At 46.1% G+C, this 14,142-nt stretch overlaps 1 protein-coding gene across 3 annotated transcripts in view; it reads right to left on the bottom strand.

The window, feature by feature from the left end:
• Positions 1-14,142, bottom strand: part of GSTCD (glutathione S-transferase C-terminal domain containing) — a 133,398-nt gene that overhangs the window by 117,593 nt on the left and 1,663 nt on the right. Inside the window, exon 1 of one of the 3 annotated variants that reach the window (XM_089778047.1) lies at positions 5,099-6,138. The exons of 1 other annotated variant lie outside the window; for it this stretch is intronic. In XM_089778047.1, coding sequence (XP_089634173.1) covers positions 5,099-5,101 — 3 coding nt within the window. In that variant the 5' untranslated portion in view covers positions 5,102-6,138. Of the gene's footprint in view, positions 1-5,098; positions 6,139-14,142 lie in introns of those variants that run through there. One more of the 3 variants, XM_006119312.5, reaches the window with a different exon arrangement.

Raw genomic sequence — 14,142 nt, forward strand, 5'->3', positions numbered from 1 at the left:
GAGGGAGACTTAATGGATATGTAGGAGTCAAAATACCATTTAAGAACATCATTATAACTGAACCAAAACTATTGTTCTGGGACTTAAGTATGAACATATTTCTAGACCACCTTTGGGACTAAAAGTAAAAATCCAGATTACTGCAATGGTTATAATGTATTACAGTATTTTAAAATAACTGATAACACCACTTCATTTAAAATATATGAAGCTCATCAAGAAATCATTGAATCTTCCCTTTGCTTAATATACCTGCCAAGCAAAAAAGGGAACAACAAGTATTTTAAAATAACGGATAACACCACTTCATTTAAAATATATGAAGCTCATCAAGGTTAACCATTCACATTGAATCTTCCCTTAGCTTAATATACCTGCCAAGCAAAAAAGGGCACAACAAATAAAATAAATAAATAAATATTAATTCTCCTAAAAACGCACTTTAAAAAAACCCAGAAATCATGAGGGTCAAACAAACTCTAGAAAAGGGATATAAAATCCCATTTAATTAAACAAATAAGGGGGTAGGGCGGGTGGAAGCATGGGTCCCTATCTACAGTGAACAAAGGCTATGGCCGGGAGGAGGAGGGCTAGGCCTGCCATGGACAGGAGCTACAGTGGGCCCAGAAGGGCTGGAACAACCCCCTGACCTTGGTGGGCAGAGAGCTGCTCCAGCCCCTAGCAGTTAACCAGAACCGGTCAGGGTAAGGATTTCTGGTTAACCATTCACATACCCACTCTCTAAAGCCAAAGAAGTTAAGTCAACATAGATTATATATTAGAATCACTTCTGGGGAGAGAATGATTCAGTGGGGAGCATTATAAAACAAAAGATGGAGAATCCATCCAGGAGAATCAGTCTTAGCTATGAATTACCTGATTACTGGCATTTTAAGTCAATGCTTTTCATATAAAATATGTTGCAAGAATTTTTAAATTCGTTTTGTGTGCATTTGGATTATTTTAATTTGTCATGCAAAAGCATGAATAAGATCTCTGCTTTCAAGGTTATTTCAACCTATCAAATAGATACATCTTTTTTACTATATATTTTAGAAATGTGCGTCCATGAGTGCATTTGTTCAAGAACGCCTTCTACAGGGTAAGGGCTCAGACCACCAAATTTGGTATGCAGCTTTCTCTTATCATAACTTACAGCAAGGCCAGGTTTTGGTTGTGCCAGGACAATTGGGTGTGTGTGAATCTGATTGTTTCTCATAAAATGGAAGGGGGTGGGCAAGTCTTCTAGAAGGAACAGTTTTATTGCAGAATGACCACTGGGAGCGGCTCCACTCCAGAACAATGATTTAAATGAAGACAAACAAAACTTTATTTAACTTAAAGGACCCACCCAACTTTGGGCAAATCTTCTAGTTCCTCTTATAAACTACAACTCTTCTTACAGGTTTTTCTACTGATTCTACTGTAGACTAGATTTTCTCAGTAAATTATGATATAGTGCTTGCTCTTAATGTTATAGATAAAGCTGCAAATCCTTTTAGCAAAATCTGCTGATGTTTCCATTCCAAATTTGTGAGCAGTTCTTCACCCCTTAATCACAAACTTTTACAATATTGACATTCCAAATCCAACAATCAAGACTCAAGGAATAATGTGTATGTCTTTTCATCCCAAAGTACTTCTCATCAGGCAAACAGCGGAGGATTCACTTGCTCATTTTTTCTGCTGGAGGAAAGACTCCAAACTGTAATCACTATGCAGGGGATGAGGCATTGGGATGGAAAAAAATGTAAAAGCTGATGGCTAGTGGTTAATGTGACACAAAAGTCCTGCTTGAGGAACAAATGAACACGTTAAAACTATATAAAGGCAGTCCCCGGGTTACGTACAAGATAGGGACTGTAGGCTTGTACTTAAGTTGAATTTGTACTTAAGTAGGAACAGGCGTCCAGATTCAGCCGCTGCTGAAACTGACCAGCAGCTGACTACAGGAAGCCCGAGACAGAGTTTCTCTGCCCCGGGCTTCCTGGAATCAGCCGCTGATCAGTTTGAACAGCAGCTGAATTCGGACGCCTGGGACAGAGCAGCTGGGGCGCTGCCGGGTAGGTCTCCGCAGCACCGCACCTCAGCGCAGCGGGGTCCAACCCGGCAGCACCCCAGGTGCTCTGCCCCAGGCGTGCGGATTCAGCCGCTGCTGAAACTGATCAGCAGCGGCTGAATCAGGACTCCTGGGGCAGAGCAGCTGGGGTGCTGCCGGGTTGGTCCAGTAGCGCCGAGGAGCGGCGCTGCGGGACCAACCGGCAGCACCCCAGCTGCTCTACCACATGCATCCTCGAAAAAAGCCTGGTCTGCTGGGGGGTGGGGCCGCACTAGCTGCCCCCCCCCCCCCAGCAGACCATGGAGACGCAGGCGGCGGGACCGAGACACACCGCGGTACCGCCGCCCAGGTCCTCCACGGCTTTGCTCCGCGTCTCCCTGGTCTTCTGGGGGGGGCCTCCCCCAAAAGACCAGAGAGACTAGGAGCAAAGCCGCGGAGGACCCGGGTGGCGGGAGCACCCAGATGCGCCGCTGTCCCGCCTGGGTCCTCCGCGGCTTTGCTCCGCGTCTCCCTGGTCTGCTGCAGAGGACCCGGGCGGTGGGAGCACCCAGATGCTTTGCTCCGCGTCAGCAGACCAGGGAGACGCGGAGCAGCTTTTCTCGCCCCGGAGGATGCGGGCGGCGGGACCTCGGCACATCTGGGCGGTCCCGCAGCCCGCGTCCTCCGGGGCGAGAAAAGCCCCGTTCGTAAGTACGGATCCGACATAAGTCGGATCCGCATAACTCGGGGACTGCCTGTACAGTAAAACTCCAATAGTCCGGCATCTGATGCCCTGGCACTCCTGATGGTCTGGCACCATCAGGAACCCGGAAGTGCTCCAGGCAGCCGGACCATTGGAGCTGCTCTGCCCCCAGCTTCCCCGATTCAGCTGCTGCTAAAACTGACCAGTGGCTGAATCGGGGGAGCTGGGGGCAGAGCAGCTGGAGTGCCGCCGGGTAGGTCCCGTAACACTGCCCCTCAGGGCTGCGGGACCAAGTTGGCAGCACCCCAGCTGTCCCCATTTCAGCTGCTGCTGAAACTGACTAGCCGCTGACTCCAGGAAGCCCAAGGCAGAGCTGCTCTGCCCCGGCTTCCTGGAGTCAGCTGCTGGTCAGTTTCAACAGCAGCTGAATTGGGACGCCTGGGACAGAGCAGTTGAGGTGCTGCCAGGTTGGTCGCGCAGCCCCGAGGTGCGGCGCTGCGGGGACTAACCCCGCAGCCTCCCAGCTGCTCTGTCCCAGGTGTCCTGATTCAGCTGCTGTTGAAACTGACCAGCGGCTGACTCCAGAAAGCCCAGGGCAAAGCAGCTCTGCCTTGGACTTCCTGGAGTCAGCTGCTGATCAGTATAAGCAGCGGCTGACTTGGGGACACCTGGGGCAGAGCAGCTAGGATGCTGTTGGGTTGGTCCAGTAGCGCCAAGAGCAGCTGGGGTGCTGCCGGGTTGGTCTCGCTGCACCAAGGATCAGCCCACCCCAACCCACCCCAGACCTCTCATAGCCCCCCCCCTTCCGATAGTCCGGCATATTTGATAATCCGGCACCCCCTGGGTCCTAAAGGTGTCGGATTATCGGAAGTTTACTGTATTATAATGGAAGCATTAGAATATTCCTGGGATCTGCTAAACAGAATCTACTTGAAAGTAATATACCAAGAAACAATGGCAGACACAGAGGTATACTGCTTTACATTTAACCCTTTTGTCAGCTACCAGATAGATCAGCAGTATTAAACTCATTCTATGGAGTGGAACAAATTATGTTCTTAATTAAGTCCAGTTAGAACTGTGATGGATAGAAGTGCTGGTCTTTTCTGAACATCCCAGCATTTGATGACTAAAGGGTTAAACTCAAGTAGCCAGGGGGTGTTGGCAGGAAGCCAGGAAAGCCAATGGGAGAAAGTATTGAGATTTCAATTGAAAGGGATATCTGCCTGCTGTTTTTCCTGTGTGTGAATTTAAGCCAGGAGTTGAGGGAACAAAATTAATTAAATCAGGCAGAACTACCATGCCTACAAAGAATACTGGGCATGGAAATGGACTGGACCTTAAAGCACAGATCATAAGCAGATATGGAAATTCCTATTTAGATGCGATCAGGTTATTTCCTTTGTTCTGTTGTTTGGTTAAACTTCTCTGTGCTAAGCCCATGTATCCCTCCCCTCATACGTTGTAACTTTAAGCTGTATTCCAGGGATGGGATTTCGCTCTGTTTTTAAATTATTCTTTTCTCCATTGTTTTAAAACCCCTCCAACCAAGTATGATTTATCAAATATATCTTTTTGTTTTGTTAATAAAATCACCTTTTTTAAGGCTATGATTTGACTCTTGTGTCCTGGAAGGCAAAGGAGGTCTGTGTATGCATGCCTAAGACTGGGAGGTCAGCTATCAGAAATTGCAGTTTGTTTTCTCTTTTTATTCCAAGCTCTCCAGTGGTAAAAATGCTTAGGAGTACTTCTCTGGAAGAAGTCCCAAATGCTTCTTCCTTGGTTCAGGAAGAAAGGGGTTTTTCACTTGGTGGTGGCAGCTACTTCCCAAGGCCAGAGAATCTGTGACCTTGGGAAGCTTTTAGACAGAAGCCAATAGGGCAAGGTATTTTGAGGTCTCTTGTGGGCCCCCACCATCTGCACTCAGAGTGCCAGAGTAGGGAACAGCCTAGACAAGGCCAATACAGTATATTGCTCTCTGTTCACAACAGCCCCCCCCCCCCCGCCAAAAAAATTTCAGGTTTTTAGAATTGTTTAGAGCAGCTTAACCTCCTAGGGCCAGAATCTGACTGTAGTTACACTAATGCAAAGTAACTCTGCTGTTGTCACATTTACACCATTTTAACTATGCTGGCCTCTAGACTGTTCTCTTTTCCATCCCCCCAAACTATACAAAAAACTGAACAAAGATATTTTCAATACTCAACACCTCTTCTAGTCCACCTCTATCTTAAGTCTTTCTTAAGATGTAAACTCCATTGGAATTGCAATATTAGTATGCACAAAGTGCAAAGTACACTGCCAGCACCTAAAAAATAATATAATTTCCCAATCCTGAATTTCACACTTGGCCTTACCATTTTTCATCATCCGGAACTTTTTCTCTTCTCTTCCCTGGGCCTGCATCAAAGGGAGAATTACCACAATGTATCCTCTTCTCCCATAGCCAAGCTCCTTAACAGAACTTGCTTTGCCTTTTGCTCTGTCCTCAGCTGTTCCATGTGTCTCTATCACAAACGTATATTCTCACTGTACTACATTAAGTAGGAAGCCGTATCAGAGACTATGCTGAGAAAAGATGATAAGCAGTTGCTGGCTGAAGCAAGGAAAAACACATGCCTTCTTAGACAAAAGCTTAGACAGAGGGTACATTCAGATGCTGAGAGTCAGGCAGAGGAAGGCCTAACCTATTGTAGGATTTCTCTGCTTACAATTGTAGACTTTAACACCAATAGGCTGAAGGTAGCCACTCTTTTATTCATCCCCCACAACATTCAGTATGAAGAGAGAAAGCACAGTACAGTAGACTTCCGATAATCCAGAACCTATGGGTCCTAGGTGGTGACAGATTATCAGATATGCCGGACTATCAAGAGGTACTATAAACTGGTTATATATATATACACTGTATACATTATATACTGTATATAAAGTGCTCTTAACTCTTTTTATTGTACATACTGTATACAGTACACTGTAATGTTTTAGTTTTTTTAAGCCTTTTTTACCCTTTTTGCTCAGTTCAGCTGCTGCCGCTGTTACCTTGTGACTCATTTTTTGCTGAAGCTCACTCACTAGGCTCTTGCCATTTTGATGCCGGACTATCAGGAGTGCCGGACTATTGGATGCCAGACTATTGGAGTTTTACTGTAATTGGATGTTTCTCTTAAAATAATCAACAGTGAATTAATTAATAATATTGATATTAATGTGTCATCAGGCATCAACATTTTGTTGAGTTGAACAGTGGCACATAACATTTCTTAGAGCTATTTTGGAGATTTTCAAACTTCTCTGTCTGCAGAGAAGACAACACTCTAATGGTTCATATTTGGAAAGATAATTTTGCCACCTGAGAGGCTAAGAAAATGTTTTCCAATTAAACGTTAAATTCTCCAGAATGTTTGACAGAGGGGAAAAAAAAACCCTCATACCTTTTTAGACACCTTATCACAGTCTATGCTGTAGAAAATGTCTTTCCAGTAGAGAGAAAGCATTATGCCATAAAATTGCTCCAGTCCTTAAAATCTTAATACAGAGTTAATTTTCAAAATATAGTTCGAACGTTATATCATGCAACAAACAAATAAAAAATAAACATGCCTGCTCATGCATGTAAGTAAAGCTCAAATCTTCAAAACAATTTGTTAGAGAAAAAGAATAAACACCCCTAAAGATATATTAGGTCACCACAGAGCATTTGGGTTGTTTCTGTCTTTTTCTTGGCTCAACCAAGACTATCTTTACATGGAGCCACTACTGACAGATCATCATAAACCTCCACCAGATTTAAAGATAATCTGCATTAAATGGAGAAGAGAGGAATTTGTGCTCATGCCCTTTATTTTTGTTCCTTTATTACGTGTAAGGATTGTCTGAAGTGATGTTTCAGGTATGTTTAATTTAATTCTTTTTGTTTTCCATATAAAACATTCAGATCATGGTAAGGCTGGAAGACTCTATGGTGACCAAAAAACTACTGAAATGGTAACTTCATAAGAGCCAATACAGATCTTAGCAATAGGAAGAAGGAAGAGATTTTTAGTCAGTCTGTTTATGCTTTTTGTTTTTCATGTTTACAGCTACATAATTTCAGTGATTAAAATCACAACTAAAGTGAGCCTTGTTAAAGATTCAACCTCCTTGCCTTTTCAATTATGGTGTTACAACTCTCAATAAACATCCCTAAGATTTCCCAGAGGGTTATGCAGCATAGCTAGGGAAGACTGCATTAGACATGCCTGATATCTCTAATATAAAAAATAAGGGAAAAAACTTTAACAAAAAGCTTTTCAGGCCTTCTTTACATACCATAAAAAGGAAAAAATGCAAAAAGCCAATTGTAGAAAAAATCCTTTGTGCTTCATCTTTAACAAACCTCCAACTCCTACAAGCAGATTATCTATCACAATTCCAGTTACAGGCAGTCCCCGGGTTACGTACAAGATAGGGACTGTAGGTTTGTTCTTAAGTTGAATCTGTATGTAAGTCGGAACTGGAATCCAGATTCAGCCGCTGATCTGGAAGCGGCCGCGGGTCCGGCCCTGGGTCCTGTGCCGCTTTGCTCCCTGTCTCCCTGGTCTGCTGGCTCCCGCAGCAGACCAGGCAGACAGGGAGCAGCTTTTCTCGCCCCGGAGAAGGCGGGCGGCGGGACCAGGCGTCCCACCGCTCGAGTCCTCCGGGGCGAGAAAATCCCCGTTTGTAACTGCGGATCCGACATAAGTCGGATCCGCGTAACTCGGGGACTACCTGTATAGAGTAGTGTGCTAGGAAAACCTCCCACCCTTGCTTACACAAACCACTTTTCAGAAAGATGCAGTATAATTTCTAACTGCTAACTTTCACACTCAACTGACCCAACCGCACAATAATATGCTCATCTTGGTGTCTCAGTTACATTTTGCATTCATCTTTGAAATTTGAAGGCTTAGATTAATCCAACAGGTTTCTCTTGCTCTCACTCTCCTAGCCATCAAAAACCTTTTCATCATGAAACAGACAATTCATTACCTCAAACATTTATTTAGGAAATTTCTCATTCAGTCTCAGACAGATGGTAGTGCTGAATGCAAACCCACCTGCTATGTTCAAAAGGCTGTTTTTTTATTCCCAGTTAACTGTTCTCTCCAATAGGGCATTTTCCTCTCTCCTTGTAACACTGCAGTTTCTATAGATAAGGATACTGCCTTCATCTTATGTTTTTAAAATGACAACTGTACATGAAAACTATACAAAGACACATTAAATATGCTTTAAAATATAGTCATTCACATAAACCTACACCAGAAGACCTACCTACATGCATAGACCAGTACAATCCATGTTCAGCATCCTTTCAGAAAACCATTGTTTCTGTTGTTTATCCTGGTCTATACTTGCTGATACTCACTGCAGCAATAGTTAATTTTCTAAAGTAACATTAGGGCAGTGGTTGCCAACCTTTTTAAGCACAAGATCACTTTTTGAATTTAAGTCAGTCCAGGATCTATCTCAGATACAAATATCCCTGCCCTAGCCCTTCTCTAAGGCCAAACCCCTGCTTCACCCCTTTGCTGAGGCACCACCCTTCTCACTCTGTGAAGATGTGGTATGGGAAAGGGGGACAGAGTGACATCAGTGCCTCCCCTGCCTCTCTCTCCTTCACGCTGCACAACAAGCAGGAGGCTCCCAGGGGCAGCTCTGAAGATCTGAGCAGGAGCAGCAGGACAGTGTGGGGAAGGGCAGCTGAAGGGCTGGTACTTGATAGCCTCCCAGACAGACCAGTCAGGTTCACCTGTCAGAGGCTCCAAGATCTACCAGTAGATCCTGATCTACTGGTTGGTGACCACTGCATTAGGGCCATGCTGAGTTTCACTGGCTCCTCCTGCTGGAAGCATTAATATCTTGCCTCGTGTTATTCAAACCCACATGCTTAAGGTGATCTAAGGAGTTGCTCATTCCCTAGCATTTTCCTCCTTCTCCAGATTTAAATCTCCCTTGTCTGTCTCTTAACAGTGTTGAATAATAATAAATGTAAGTGAAACTGGACAGAGGAAATAATTATGGGGATTAGATATGCACTTTCAATAGTCATCTCTTTGAAAATCAGAAGGGGGCAATGTGAAGAGAACTAAGAAAAGGAAGGAATTTTTTGCTGATAACATTTTTCCTTTCAGATTGGTTTGGTTGTTGTGTAATATGGAACTTGTTACATTTCCTCTAGCGCAAGAAGTTTAAAAGCATGTTACACTAAGCTGACAGAATAATTGTTAAACAGACATGATGGGCTTTCACATAGGCCTGCAAAACTATTCAATACATTATATAAAATTATATTTGGCTCGTATTTCTGTAAAGAAGCAGAGTATATTTATTAAGTGTCAACAAGTGACATAGGGATGGGACTTGTGGGTTCTGTGGTCCAGCCTCTCTCATTGTTTAATGAATAATGAAACATAAAAAAGGTTCTAAGAAATAGATCAAATTTTATCCAAAATGTATGTCTCTTATGAAAAAATTAAAACTATGAAAAATGTGCTCCTGAACTTGTGTTTAAGAAAACAGCAGAAAAAATATTTTGAACAAATATCAGCAGTGTTTGCAATGCAATGTAAGTGTTCTTAGTAGTGCACGAAAACCAAAAATAAATCCTAACTAGAAAGAGAAACTGATTATTGCCTATTCTCACAATCCTAGACAAAAGAAATGTAAAATATAAATAGTATTAATAGTGAAAAGTAAATGAGACTTCTAAAGTTATTTCAGTTTTAATAATCACATGTATATATTAAATTACATCAGTGGTCCCCAACCATTTGGGGTTGCTGGGCGCCAGGGGGCGTGGCCGTTCGCCCGCCGGGCGCCCGGGGGGGCACCCCCCCCATAGCCGCATTCCGGGGCCGGCGCTCTCTCCCCCAAGAGCCGCGTGCCCGGGGCCGGCGCTCTCTCCCCCCCCCTCCCAAGCGCCGCGCGCCCGGGGCCGGCGCTCTCTCCCCCAAGCGCCGCGCGCCCGGGGCCGGCGCTGGCGCTCTTTCTCCCCTCTCCCTCAAGCGCCGCGCGCCCGGGGCCGGCGCTAGCACTTTCTCCCCCCCATGCGCCGTGGGGGGTGAATCCGTGGCGCCCCCAGGGCCGGCGCTCACAGTGCGCCACGCGCCCGGGGCCGGCTCCGGCACCGTGCATGCGCCACGTGCCCGGGGCCAAGCCAGCCCTGAGCACTTGGCGGGCGCCGAGAAATGCCCCCGCGGGCGCCGTGTTGAGGAACACGGAATTACATAGATAAGGAAAAATGTACTCCAATCCTGAAAATGCCATCCTCACAGAACCAGTTGTAGGATTGAGACAGTGGTCATCCTGACCGTAACATCAGCCAAACTTTTAACCATCCACCTAAAATCATTCTCTCAATACTATTACAACTTATAAACAGCTGCAGCATGCTTTGGACACAAGTGATGTCATCAGAAATGTTTAACTTTCTTTCCCCTGTTCAGGCTCCTTGATCAAGCTCCTCCTGAACAGTTTCTTCACATTAGCCTTATGTACCTGCACTCTATGTTCCCCTTCTTCCTTCTGTTTCCTATATACTCTTTCACCTTCCTTTTGTCTTGACTTTCAGCTCATTTGCCTTATAAAACCCAACCCCTAAACATTTTTTTTAAATCACAGAATTAATATGTTTTCAAATCATGTTGTTCATTCTGCTTGTATATTATCTTCTCCCTTCCCTCCATTCCCTTGAATTAATTTAGATATGTCTACACGACAATAAAAGACCAGTGGCATAGCTGAAAGCTGGCCCAGATCAGTTGAGTTGGGCTTGTGAGACTCAAATAGTAGTGCTAACATTTACAGTTTAACTTTCAGGCTCAGTCTGGAGTACAGGCTCTGAGATCTACCTCTCTCAAAAGGTGCCTGGGCTCCAGCTCAGGCCCAAACATCTACGATGCAATTTTTAGCCTCACAGCCCAGGCCCTGCAAGCCAACCCGATTGATTCAAGCTACGAGACCTGGTGCAGCAGGTTTTTTATTGCAGCATAGACATACCGGTTGGCTGTGTCTAGACTGGCCCAGGTTTTCCAGAAAATCAGCCACGTTTCCAGAAAAACTTGCCAGCTGTCTACACTGGCCGCTTGAATTTCCACAAAAGCACTGACTTCCTACTGTAAGAAATCAGTGCTTCTTGCAGAAATACTATTCTGCTCCCGTTCAGGCAAAAGTCCCTTTTGCACAAAGCTTTCGTGCAAAAGGGCCAGTGTAGACAGCTCAGATTTGTTTGGCGCAAAAAAAGCCCCGATCGCGAAAATGGCGATCGGGGCTTTTTTGCGAAAAAGCATGTCTAGATTGGCACGGACGCTTTTCCGCAAAAAGTGCTTTTGCGGAAAAGCGTCCATGCCAATCTAGATGCTCTGTTCCAATAATGCTTTTAATGGAAAACTTTTCCGTTAAAAGCATTTCTGGAAAATCATGCCAATCTAGACGCAGCTGTTATGTCTAGACTACATGCCTGTTGGCAGAGGCATGTAAAATAAGCTACCCGACACAGTCAATGAAGCGGGGAGTTAAATATCCCCAGCTTTATTAAAATGAAAATGGCCGCCGCACTGTGCCGGATTAGCTGATTGTCAGCACAGCGCAGCAGTCAAGATGCGGATCGGTCGACAGGGGAAACCTTTGTCAACCATTCCCTTATGCCTCATGAAACGAGGTTTACAGGAGCAGTCGACAAAGGCTTCCCGTCAACTGATCCATATCTTGACTGCCACGCTGTGCCGACGATATTAAAATCCCTACTTCACTGACTATGTTGGGTAGCCTATTCTATATGCCTCTGCTGACAGAGGCATGTAGTCTAGACATACCCACCCAGAGAGAGAAAATCTTTGGGACAGAGATTGCCACTTACTCTATTCTATAGATTGGACCTCTATAATCTAGATTTCCCTCATCCAACAACATTTGTGGTCAGGCATCCCTGTTGGTGTTCTCAGATTGTAACACTTATGGGGAAAAGCTGGGGGTCATGAGCTCAGCAGCTCTTCTCCCTCTCATTTGCAGCATTTAAGCTTAGGGAGGGAAGGACAAGGAGAAGAGGCAGGAGAGAGGAGGTACACGGGGGAAGAGGCAGGGTAGTTCTGGAGCTCTACAGCCAGGTCCAGGAATACAGCCCAATGGGAGGGAGAACCCCACAGACACCAGTCTGACCTCCAGACTGCTAGCCACAGAATTCGATGTGCTCCCGGGGGGCTGCACTCCTGGCCCCTAGCCACAGAGCTCTGCAGCCACCTTGCCTCTTCGCACTTGTGCCCTGCCCCCCATCATTCCTTGGTCAATGCCAGCCCCTCTGCTGCTGCCAGAGTGGGCCCACAGCCACTGGCAGCAGAAGGGCCAACTTAGCCTCACTTAGGGTCTGTAGCTAGTGCCTCTGCTGCAATACAATTAACAGCATCAGCTCTACTGCACATCTTAAAGAGCAGATAGGTAAATAAATGTGTTTGTTTACAATATGGAACTAAGGGTAGCTTAGCTGGTTAGAACTAAAAGAATGTTAAAAATCCAATTCATTTAAACTAATTGTGCTGTTTACTTCTTAAAATTTCTCCAACATGGGCTCAATATCAATTATGTCTGTTTCAGTATGCTACACATTTGGATTACACTACAGAGAACTTATTTGTTTAAAAACAAATGCTTCCAGAAAAATACAAACAAAAAATGAAAACATTTCTATTGTGCTTAGTTTCTGTAAAACAGTGTCACCAACTAGAAGATCAGATCTTGGAGCCTCTGACAGGTGATCTTGACTGGTTTGACCAAGAGGCTATCAAGTGCAGCACTTCAGCTGCCCCTCCCACCACTGCTGTGCATCTCCTGCCCTTTGCCTTGGAGCTGTTCCCCTCACCCACCCTGTATTCCAGTGGTCCCCAATGCGGTGCCCACGGAACAATCTGAGCCGGCCCTGCCTCCGGGCGCACGGCACATGCCAGGGCTGGCTCCTGGCGCATGGGTAGCCTCTGCCACAGACACATGGCACATGTGTGGTGCCGGCCCCAGGCGCCTGGTGCATGGGCAGCTCCTACCCCGGGCGAGTGGCACATGCTGGTGCTGGCCCCTGGTGCGCGGCACATACACAGCCCTGCCCCTTGTGCATGGAACGTGAGCGGCCCCGCCCCCGGACACGCAGCAGCCCCAAAATGTTGGGGACCACTGCTGTATTCTATCTTCACAGAACAGGGGTGGGGGCACAACAGGGTTTGGGATGGAGGAAGTTTGCTGGCTGCTTTGGAGAGTGGTGCAGGGACGGTGCAGGGGTGAGCCTGCCTTAGCCCCACTGCACCATTATCCAGGAGCCACCTGTGGTAAGCAGTGTCCAGCTGGAACCTGCATTCTGAATCCCTGTTCCAGTATTTTACCCTGTACTGTACCCCAAGTCCCTGCCCTAGCCCTGAGCATCCCCAGACCCAAACTCCCTTACAGACCCTTACCCTGAACCCCTTCCTGTACCCCAACCCCTGCCCCAGGATCAGAGCCCTTCTCACACTCCAAATCCCTTAGCCCAAGACCAGCTGCCCCTGCCTGATGAAAAGGCGAAAGGATGGGGGAGGAAGGAAGGGTGAGGTGAGCAGGGGCAGGGCCACGAAGGAGGCGGGGCAAAGGTATTTAGGATTGCACTTAAATTCAAAAAGTGATCTCATACTTTAAAACAGTGGTCCCCAACCATTTGAGGTTGCCAGGCGCCAGGGGGCATGGTCGTTCACCCCAAGCGCCACGCGCCCCCCCCAAGCGCCGCGCGCCCAGGGCTGGCGCCCCCCCCAGCGCTGCGCGCCCAGAGCACGGGCGGCCAATCCGCAGCGCTCCCAGGGCCGGCGCTCACCATGCGCTCAGGGCCGGCTCCGGCACCACGCATGCGCCACGTGCCCAGGGCCAGGCCAGCCCCGAGCATTTGGCAGACGCACACAAATGCCCCCGCAGGCATCATGGCGCCCGCGGGCACCGTGTTGGGGACCACTGCTTTAAAAGGTTGGAGACTACTGCTGTAAAAGGTTTTGTTTGTTGTATTATAGAAAAATACAACTCTGGACATTTGACAAGGTTTCTTTTCATGTAGCATGTGTTACTGCACGTTACTGATAAATGTAATGGTTATTCCAATAAATATGTAGCACAGCAAAAATAATAGCTGTGGTATTAAGGCATCAGATGCAGGATATCTAGTTTATATTCCATTTATGTCAGCTTGCTATCAAAAAGTTTCCATGTAAAATTTTCAGTGAACCCTCATTCAGAAAAAACTCACAGGAACGACCAACTAAATGGAAAATATTTTTTACATGAAGCGAGACTAAAAGTATTGGGGCTGTTTATTTTAGAAAGGAAACAAGATAGAGGTATACAGATTAAAGGTATAAAAAAGGTGCATTGAGAA

The sequence above is a fragment of the Pelodiscus sinensis genome, chromosome 4 (assembly GCF_052426305.1).
Source record: "Pelodiscus sinensis isolate ZL-2025 chromosome 4, ASM5242630v1, whole genome shotgun sequence".
NCBI lineage: Eukaryota > Metazoa > Chordata > Testudines > Trionychidae > Pelodiscus > Pelodiscus sinensis.